The sequence below is a fragment of the Serinus canaria genome, chromosome 6 (genome assembly GCF_022539315.1).
Source record: "Serinus canaria isolate serCan28SL12 chromosome 6, serCan2020, whole genome shotgun sequence".
NCBI classification, from domain to species: domain Eukaryota; kingdom Metazoa; phylum Chordata; class Aves; order Passeriformes; family Fringillidae; genus Serinus; species Serinus canaria.
In genome coordinates this window covers 14,597,865-14,608,062 of record NC_066320.1, presented here as the reverse complement: position 1 = coordinate 14,608,062, position 10,198 = coordinate 14,597,865, and the positions used below count along the sequence as shown (strand labels likewise).

The 10,198-nt window shown below is 39.7% G+C and overlaps 1 protein-coding gene across 1 annotated transcript; it reads left to right on the top strand.

Annotated features, from left to right (window-relative positions):
- The first annotated feature begins 1,215 nt into the window (after positions 1-1,215).
- On the top strand, positions 1,216-9,742 carry PLAU (plasminogen activator, urokinase). Its single transcript, XM_018910941.2, has 11 exons — positions 1,216-1,309; positions 2,889-2,999; positions 3,595-3,646; positions 3,816-3,920; positions 4,451-4,616; positions 4,878-4,963; positions 5,083-5,272; positions 5,911-6,065; positions 6,987-7,127; positions 7,705-7,853; positions 8,621-9,742. The coding sequence occupies exons 2-11, from the start codon at positions 2,940-2,942 to the stop codon at positions 8,813-8,815; spliced, it is 1,299 nt and encodes a 432-aa protein (XP_018766486.1). The 5' UTR covers positions 1,216-1,309; positions 2,889-2,939; the 3' UTR covers positions 8,816-9,742.
- Positions 9,743-10,198: the final 456 nt, after the last annotated feature.

The following is a 10,198-nucleotide window of genomic DNA, read 5'->3' as shown; positions in this document are numbered from 1 at the left end:
TGAACAGAAAGAAATAGAACATGCAAGCAGAGAGTACCTAAATAAAGGTATGGTTATACCACAGACTTGGCACAGATAGAAAATGGAGAGGGAAGAAGAAAGCTGAGCCACAGTCACATCAGTTGTTACATGGCAAACATAGAAAGGTAGTCTCCTTGAGTTCTGAATTGTCAAGTTATGAAAACATTTCTCTTGAGGGAATTTCAGGTCAACTACTTCTCTGACCTGACTTCATCAGCTACACAGCCTGTGGACACCTACCTCACCTTAGTCACCTGCACTACCTGAAGCTAAACCCTATGAATACACACACAAATATTATGTACTGGTTTGCTGTTATTCACTGCATTGGTATAACCTCACAGCATAATGTGAAGAAAATCACATTTAACTGGGCCAGGAAAGGGTATCTATTGTGCTGGGTCTGCCTTCTTAGACATCTGTCGCTTCAAATTTCCATCCTCATGTCATGAAATGAGCTGCTTTGAATACTTTGGGAGGCAGAAATTTTAAGAAAACCATGACCACTTTCTCACGAGAAGAAGATTGCTCAGGGCCAAGGGAGGGTAAGTAATTTGGAGGAGATGAGTTTAACACCTGCTGTAAGCCCCGAGTCCTAACAGATTCCAGCTGGCATGAGAACTGCACCCTACTCGCCCCGATGTCCTGTGTTTCAGCTGAAGACAGCTCTCTGAAAACACACCCAGCGCTTCAAGTGCATTCTGACCCAATACTCCCTCCCAGCGGGCTGTGTTTTACCCACACCTGAAAGAGTTTAATCCTCTATTAGTACTTGTGCGTCTCTCATTATGGGGAGCACCATCTGAATAATACACCACATTTGCTTGTATCTCCAGGCACGTTTCATAATCATTCTATGTTTATTGCTAATGTATATATACAGACATGTTATCATTGTTATCGCTCTGTCAGCTCTCCAGACATGTTTCTAGTCATTCCTTTCATAGCTCTCATTCACATTTCTCTTTTGTTTTTATAAACGTCCCTAAGGAATTGCCGTGGGGAAGCCAAGGAGCCCCTTCCAGAAATCTTACCCCGTACAAAGCTGTTTACTCGCCCTGACCGTACTCCCCTTCCCCGAAACTAAAAAGCAGCATAAGAGATTTCCCCGTTGAATCACCCCGGAGCTCTGCTCGCAGAGCGCTGGAGCGCCGAGGGCCGGAGCGGAGCCGCCCCAGGGCGGCAGCGGCGGCGGCCCCGCCCCGGCCCGGCCTTTATAGATCCCGCAGCGGGCTAAGCCCGGGCAGCGCCGCAGCTCCGCCACCTCGGCACCGCCGCCGCGCCGCCGGTAAGTGCCGTGCCTTTGCAACCCAGGGGGCAGCTAAAGGCACCAGCGCCGCGTCTAAATCGATAGGGATTAAGCGATTGCTCTTAAAATTGCACTGAAATTAAAAAGAAAAAAAGCTGCTGCGATGCAGTATCGCAGCTGCGGGGAAGGTCAGTTCTAGTTGCTACAGAATGTCAGAATTTTTAAAGGAATCAGCAGTACTGCTGTTTATAGTGTGGAGGCTGGGCCTGAGAAACTAATTATAGTAGTAAAGAATAATTTACTTTCGTTGCTGTCAAAAATGCTAAAAATAATCGTCACAATAATGTTTAAGGGAAGTATATCTGCTGAAATTTCATCTGAATCTGAAAAAACATGCACAGCCAAGTACCTGTGACATGATCTGCCTTCTTGTTTTTGATACCTGCTTACCAGCAAAGCTTGCATCTGCATTAGCGTTTTCATTTGTATTGTGTCTGTCTTCCAAACTAATCTAGTGAACTTCTCCTTACCCTGTGTTTTGGTCCACACCACTGCGTGTGTGAGCTTAACATGTGTTAGGAGTGTTCAGTAATGAGCTATAGAGTACTTGCACTCCATTTCTTCCAAATAAAGTAAAACTAGAAGATGCAATCCACATATCAGCAGGCATTCAGTCTGCAGGACCAAACAGCAATTAGTCCAATATAGAAACCTGAAGCAGGTACAATGTACAGCTCAGTTCTGTACATCCTCTTCTATTGCATTGCGCCCTTTTTTTTTTTTTTTTTTTTTTTTTTTTTTTTGCGAATGTAAATATAGCTGAGATTCTCATGGAATCTTTTAAAAATCAAGTTTTACAGTTTTCTAAAAGTGAGAATGCTTTAAAAACAATACTCCCGTGACTTACATTGCAATTTAAAAAGAGAAAAAGACATATGGGACTTCATTGTACCCCCATTTTTATTACAAGATAATTATTTGCTGTTGGAAAGATTGCTATATATGCTTGGCTACTAGATCCAGTTGTATAAGAAGTCAAGACAGAATATGTTGTAAATCTCTGCTACTGAAAATAAGTCAGGCAACATCACCAGCAGACTTTCAAGAGTTGGCAGTGGTCAGAGGCACTTGGTCTGGTAGCCAGGTTTACCTAAATGCTGAGCAGCAGCAATATGTAGCTGATAACTACAGAGGGACTGAAAAACGGAGCTTTCTCTTTCATCCCCTGAAGCTGAATGCTCAGTGCTTTTGCTGAAGATAGCAAGGGTCAGTTAAATAGGTACAAACAGTTGGACAGCAGCTAAATACGTCTGCCAATTTCCAACTTCTAGTCCATACTGCAAAAATGGAGTATAGATTTTTCCAATTTCTCTTTCCCTGCTTCAACTACACTCTTAAAAAAAATCTGGTTGTATTGCTGCCTGTGCAAAAGAAAGCTTCAAAGTATAACCTCTAATTTAATATATGGAAATAATAAGCAGATATCCTGCTGCAAATAAAAGCTTAATTCTTCATCAATTGTGTTGTAATTTATTCTGAAACCAACTGAAGACAACAGAAGCAAGAAAGCTGGTACTGCAGGCTACAGCATGATACTAATTTTCTCTTTTATTTTCAGAATTAAATAATACTGATAGAAGAAGAACAAAGGGAGAAGTTAACTAACAACATGAAGTTACTCATCTTCCTCACAGTAACCTTGGGTGCACTTGTCACGGGACTAGAGTCTGTAAGTTTCAAGTATATCAAAAGCCTAATCTTATTTCATGGAGAAAGACATACACAGCCTGCAAAGCAGAGGGGAAATCTTGGAGGACAGAATAAGAATCCATTGTTGAATAAATTTTCTGGCTTTCATTCAATGGCACAAATGTGAAGCACCAAGGTCAGCAAAATGATAGGGGCAACTGGTGAATGTTGCATCTTTGCTGCACTGCTTGGTGGAGAGGGTGAAGTTTCCTTCCCTGTTTTAGGGACAAAAGCATCTCTTAATGGTCAATGTTCCTACAGCATAAATAATTGCAATGTTGATCTGACGCAGTGGCACAGATCAGTGGGGCTTTTCTGATCCTGGGTTTTTTGGGTTTTTAGGTGGTTTTTGTTTGCATGTCATGGGATTAGTTTTTCTTCCCCATTCTGCTTTGCTTAATTAGAGCTTCACTTCTCGTTCATATCCAGATTCCACAGAATGGGTTCAGCAGGTAGCTACATGCAAAAAACTAAACTGTTGAAGGTATGCAGTAGGGAACAGAGTAGAGAAAACATGGTCAAACCACATAAAAGGAACTGCCTCCTTAAAAATCCTTTTCTTTCTTTTCCTGTAGATTTATAGCTGGAAATACTACAAGCAATATAAACGCAGATCAGAACACAAGGGTAAGCATCTGCCTGTTCTATTTGAACCTAAAAAGAACTTATTATCCTGTACTTCTACAAGAAGAAAGACCCTTAATGATACTGAAACACCTGAAACTTAATTTTCAATTATATTTCGTCTCCACATTCAAATGTTTTGCCTATAATTAGTGATGTCTTTGACTTACAGAATGCCCTTGTTTGAATGGAGGAACATGCATTACCTATTATCTCTTCAGTGGAATTGGTCGTTGCATATGTCCAGATGGATACACTGGGCTTCACTGTGAACTAGGTAGAGTATCTGTCTTTCCTAATGCTGACTAAATTGATTGGAAAGGTCTAAAAGATAGTCAAAGAATTAATATGAAATGCCAAGTGAAAGCATTACCCAGAGACATGGCTGGATAGCCTTTAGCAGTTTGTGCTAACAGACTAAATGACAAGAAGCAAGAAAATGCTGGTGCAAAATCAGGATCTCTAATTTCTTTGTCCCTGCCTCATCACTAAGGTTGCTTACCTCAACCTTACTTTTAGTTTGGTGTGGAAAAAATGAACTAGTTTGTGGGTGGTCAGAAGCAGAAGAACATTAGACTGTGAAATTCACTTAAACTTCTAAAGAACTAATATGCATGCTTTAAAGAGTAAGATACTTGATGCTCAAAATCCATACAGAGCAAATTTAGTATCTAGTAAATTTGGATTTTGCATCTGTTTTTGAATGTAATGCAAGAACTTTTTTCCTCATTTGAAGGATTTATCCATGTCTGTCACAGAACAATTATAAACAAGGGCATGCTGCTAATAAAATATTTCTTTTCTCAGACACTGACAGCACATGCTATACTGAAAATGGGGAGGACTACAGAGGGATGGCAACAGAAGACAAATGTCTACCATGGAACTTGCCCTCACTAATCAGGAGGGGTCGTTACCATGCTTACTCAGAGAATGCTTTGCAGCTTGGGCTGGGCAAACACAGCTACTGCAGGTAAGAAAAGCATCACTCATCTTGTGAAAACTTTCATCGCAGCCCCATAGATGCTTCACTGAGAAACATTTTTTAAAAAAATAACATTACAGAGCTGAATTATTGACTAAAAATATTTGGAATGTGAGTTTCTGATGCATTATTTTCCCTGGTATATATTACAAAAAAATATTTTTGTTTTTTCCAAAACACTTGGAATTTTAAAATACTATGACTTTTAAAAATTGTCTTTATGAAAAGAACACTCTTTTTATCTTTTAGAAACCCAAATGGAAGGAGCAGACCCTGGTGTTACACCAAAAGGGGATCTGCCATTCAAGAAACACCTTGCAACATAGAGAAGTGTGGTAAGTAATATTAGTTTCAACACAATTGGGGTTTTGTTTGTTTTTTAAATTTTATTTTTAACAGCACAAGTTTGAAATTTATTTGCAAGAACATCTGAATGAAATTTTTCTTTTCACAGGGCCTACGTGTGGTCAAAGGAGCATCAGCAAGATGTTCAAGATTGTTGGTGGAAAGCAGGCAGATGTTGAGTCTCAGCCTTGGATAGCAGGCATCTTCCAAACCATAAGGGGCATGGAGCACTTCCTGTGTGGTGGCAGCCTCATCGACCCTTGCTGGGTGCTGACAGCAGCACACTGCTTCCACACTCCGTAAGTTTCCAATTCCACGGGCTTCTTAGTCGACACTTTCTTCAACTGATTTCTTTGTGTGATGCTCCCTGAGCAGCCCTTTGGAACACACCACAATAGCAGTGTTCCTTTGATTGAACAAAGCAAAAGCAGCAAAAGATATATTTAGCCTCTGGGAGCCCACATCTAGCAGAATGAGCGAGCAAGATGTGGACAGTTGGGTGGGATGTAATTTAAACAATTCAGTGTATACTGGTGCCAGGATTTCATTTTTTCCTCAGCCCTTCCCCAAGCTTAATAATTGTACTGATGATGATGAGCTGTGTAATATATCTATGGCTTTTTTTTTTTTTTTTTTTCAAATTTTCTATGGAAAGCTGATCCTTTTGGCATCCTGCAGGGAATCTTAAGGCCAACGCCTTTCATTAGTAGCAGCTAGTTAGGCATGTTTCAAAATGTCTGAATATCTATCTTAATCCCTTCAAATGGAAAATTAGGATGCTTTTGTTCAGAATATTGGATCAACTTTCAAAGAGAATTGAAGTTCACTTTCTTATCAGCATTTAAATCAATATGAAAAAGAACTGGGACTGGATCTCAGCTGTTCATCTTAGTTTCAGAAATCAGTAGTCTTCATCAATCTCTCTACCCTCACTCAGATCAAGAAGGCCAATAGACAAATCTGTCTACAAAGTCTTCCTTGGAAAGTCCAAACTGAATGTTACTGATGATAAAGAACAAGTATTCATGGTTGATGAGATCATCTCTCACCCTGACTTTACAGATGACACAGGTGGCAATGAGAATGATATTGGTAAGTGTTGTCTTAATATAGGCCTTTAAAACACTGGGACAGGTGAAGGCTGCATAATTGTGGCATGCATCTAAAAGATGTAGAACCAGAGATGGGAAGAAGAGGAACAGGAACAGTCTGAAAAGTAGGCCTGTGCTGACAGGTTTTGCACTTGTTAAGTTTTGATTGTGGCACACATCAGATGCATTACCTGGCAATCTCTGGACCTGTGGAAGACATGTCTTTTCCATAAGCACTGGTGGCAGCATTGCATTTCTGCTATTTTATTATGTGCCTAAAGATCAGACTGTATGTATAGTGAAAGACGAAAAAAATGCATGCACAGTAGGTTTCATCATATAGCATGGGAATGCCATATTGGCCACCTCATTAGCTCAAGGTTATCCTGAGTTAATTCAGACTTTCATAAAAGTCTGGGTTTCACAAGCCTGTTCCTCAAGCAACCATGTCAGAGATGTGTTTTTGCAACTTGAACAGACTAGACTTCTCACTCTTGCACTTGTCATTTAGAACTCTAACAACCCTTCCAGATTCCTGCTGCTGCTGAAGTAAAGAAAATCTAAGAATATCTTTGTAAGCCACTCAGGATAGTGGGTATCACCCTCTACAGCCAGTCAGCAAGTTGATCTTTTAAAACATCTAAAGATACTCTTGCAGAAGACTCTTTTGCCTGAGCAATCAGCCCCTATCCTTTGAGGAAGCAAGTTTAAGTTGGAACATTTGTCAATTTTAGTGTTGGGAAACTAATGTTGTTATTAAGTAATGACTCATTCCAAAAGCAATGAGAGGAGCCATGTGTAACCAGAATTAAATATAATTGCAGCTATTCCCATTAACTGTACCAAGTACTGCTATTGTTGGAACTGGAGGGAAAAACTTCCTTTACAAATTTAACTGTATCTTTTCTGACTTGGTTCATAGCTTTGATAAGGATAAGGACAACTTCTGGACAGTGTGCAGTAGAATCCAAGTATGTCAGAACAGTCTGCTTGCCAGAGAGGAACCTTTACTTAAAAGAGAACACACGCTGTGAAATAGCTGGCTATGGAAAACAAGATTTTTGTAAGTAAATGACTTCTCTTCCCAAAGTTGGTCTTCCACAATGGTGGGAATGTGATAATGCTTCACAATCATGGTGTAAAAATCAAAAAAGGATTCCTTTCTATTGTATGTATTCACTGTGCATCTCTTGAAGATGACCTTTGTTATCATCTTTTCTGATTGTCTGTGGCATTTCCTATCTGATGCTTCTCTCTCTCATCAACCATACAAAGCAAGGCAAGATATAAACAACAATTTTTAATCATTCCTGATGTGATGAGGAGCAGAAAAAAAAATAGTCATGTGGGAGGATGAACAAGGGATTGCATTTGTGCAGAATTTCCATCAAAAATTATTAAACTCTTTCCCTCTAAAAACTAAACTTTGTATTTTGTATTTGGATCATTTGTTTTTCTCTTTGAAACTTTTTTATGAACAGTAAAAGGAAACCAATACTGCATAAGGTAGAAGTAACAACATTAGTGGAGAATTGGAATGGTAATGCTAATTTAAGTGCAGAAATTGTGTTATGGGGAGTTTCTTGCTGCTTTTTGTTTCTTGGAGAGTGAAAATAATGAAATACTTTTTGTTTTTCCAGATGACATCTTCTATGCTCAAAGACTGATGTCAGCTACTGTGAACTTAATATCACAGAGAAAATGCAAATATGAATACTATGACAATATTAGAGTTACCGACAACATGGTCTGTGCTGGGGATCCCACATGGCAGATTGATGCCTGCAAGGTAAAATTGGTTTGATTTATTTTCTAAATAATTTCAAATGCATGTACACTAATATATGGATCTGTTGGCAGCATCTTGTATTTCTGCTAGTCACAAGAGGCTCTAATGTAACTAGAAATTACTATGTCAAGTGGAGTTGATCTGTCATGTGGCCAAATATCTGGAATAAAGTTGGAATCCAGAGTTAGGTTTTACCCCCTCCAGGCCTTCCTTTGGATGTGCAAGAAGTGCAGTACCTTAACTACTGTTTTTCCTTGAGGCCTTATTTTCAATCCATTCAAGCAATAGCTGATAGATACCTATCAGAGCTATATAGCAACTGTTCTAATCACACCTTGCACATTAACTATAGCTTTGCAAGGGCAGATTACAGGGGACACTGAGCTCCTCCAGGTTCCTCAAAACTACATTTATTTCCCTGCACCATAAGAGCCGCTGGAAAGAACAAGCATACTCAAGTGTAAAAGTACTTTATGGACAAGGAGACAGTTAATTCTGTGATGAAGAATAGGACATGTTGGCCTTGACCTTGTATCACTAGTCTAATACCTGTGCTTATAGACTTAGGATGGGGATGGAGGGTTGTTTTGCAAGGTAACTATTCTGCTGGTACCCTGATGGGGGAAGTAGAGACCTCAGCTTTAGAGAATGTTCTCAAAGATCAAAGCTTTAGCTCATAGGTCCTCACTAGCTTGCTCAACTCTAGAAAAACAATCACAGCCTCCAGCTGCAGAAAATGACCTAATATGTTCTCTTTCTGTTGTCAGGGAGATTCCGGTGGCCCCATGGTCTGTGAGCACAATGGCAGGATGATGGTTTATGGGATTGTCAGCTGGGGAGATGGCTGTGCAAAGGAAAACAAGCCGGGTGTTTACACCAGAGTTACTCAATACCTTAACTGGATTGACTCCAGCATGAATGGGTTAGCTGCCAAGAGTCGTTTTCTTCCTGAACCAAAGTGACCTGTTTTTGACAGCTGGACTGAAATGAACAAAATTTTGCCTATACTGACACCAGGACAGTGAAGACCTGAATGTCATAAGAGGCTTTCATTTTGAATGCTTGTGTGGTCAGTCACTCACATCAGTGTTCCTGAGGCATGAGGCAGAGAGAGGGTTGATACATTATCTTACTACTCTTAAGAGTAATGTATTACCTGGAAACCACTCAGTGGGAAGCTAAAATATTTAACATTTAAATGTGTATTCCCATGCATGATACTATGCATAGCAAGTTAGCTGTCTACTTCATTTATGAACCAGCACTTGCTCTGGAAATATTGATACAGTTTCAACTTACTTAACTCAAGTATTCATTTTATACATGACTTGAGTCTACAATCTCCCCTCATTGTACTGAATAATACTAGGTCTCAAGTCTCACAAACCTAGCCTGTTAAGACCAGTTCTGAGAGAGTGATCAGTCTTGGCATCAAAAAGTTGGGGGGAAAAAAGGTAGTAGCTGAGTCAGCATTACAAACTGTTAATGTATTGAACTTAAGAATTGTGCTGCGAGGGGGCAAATTAGAAACTTGCTGGACTTCCAAGTCACATGTGAAGGTGTCTGTGTCCCCTGGAAAGTCTGATTATGCAATGTCTACATCTACCTATCCACCCTAGAGAAGATTTAAGGACTTGGCATTTGTCAAATGCTGCAGGCATCAAAAGTCAGAAATGTATTTCCATTCATTTAACTGATATTAGATGGAAGTGATTTTTTTTTCTCCAAGACTTATTCTGGGTTTATTTTTAAACTTGTCTTTGTTTTGTAGATTTGAATTATTTTGTATGAGGGCTGGAACCTCAAGCTTTATTTAAATTATTTTTACTGCGTTTAACTTATTGTTTGTATTATGGATGTTAACTATCATTAAAAAAACCTTCTTCTTATGTGTGCTTCTCCTCTCTGGAAAATAGAAGGGTGACTCAAAAGAGAATTGTCATTATTAAATTCTAATCTGACTGTAATCTTCCTTGTAAAACATAAATAGTAGTGAAGGATTTGATCTGCATAAGCTAAATTCTCTTTTTCTGAAAAGCTCCTGGGTGTCTGTGAAAGGCTATTACAGCTGTAGCATCATGTAGTCTAGGTACATGAACCTTGCACACTGGTGATGGAATGATGGGAAGAAGAACCTTGATGAAGCCTGGTCCTTAAGACCCAGCACTCAACTAAGTAACATCTCTACACTGTGTAGTGCTGTTATTGTTGTCATGTGCCCTTAAACTTCCGTTCTCTCTCTATAAAAGGTGTGGGACAATATTTCCCATTTCCCACAGATCTGCCTGGCTCTGAGCTGTCAGGAGTGAGAGCTGACAACTCTGTGACTAATGCGCTGACAGCCC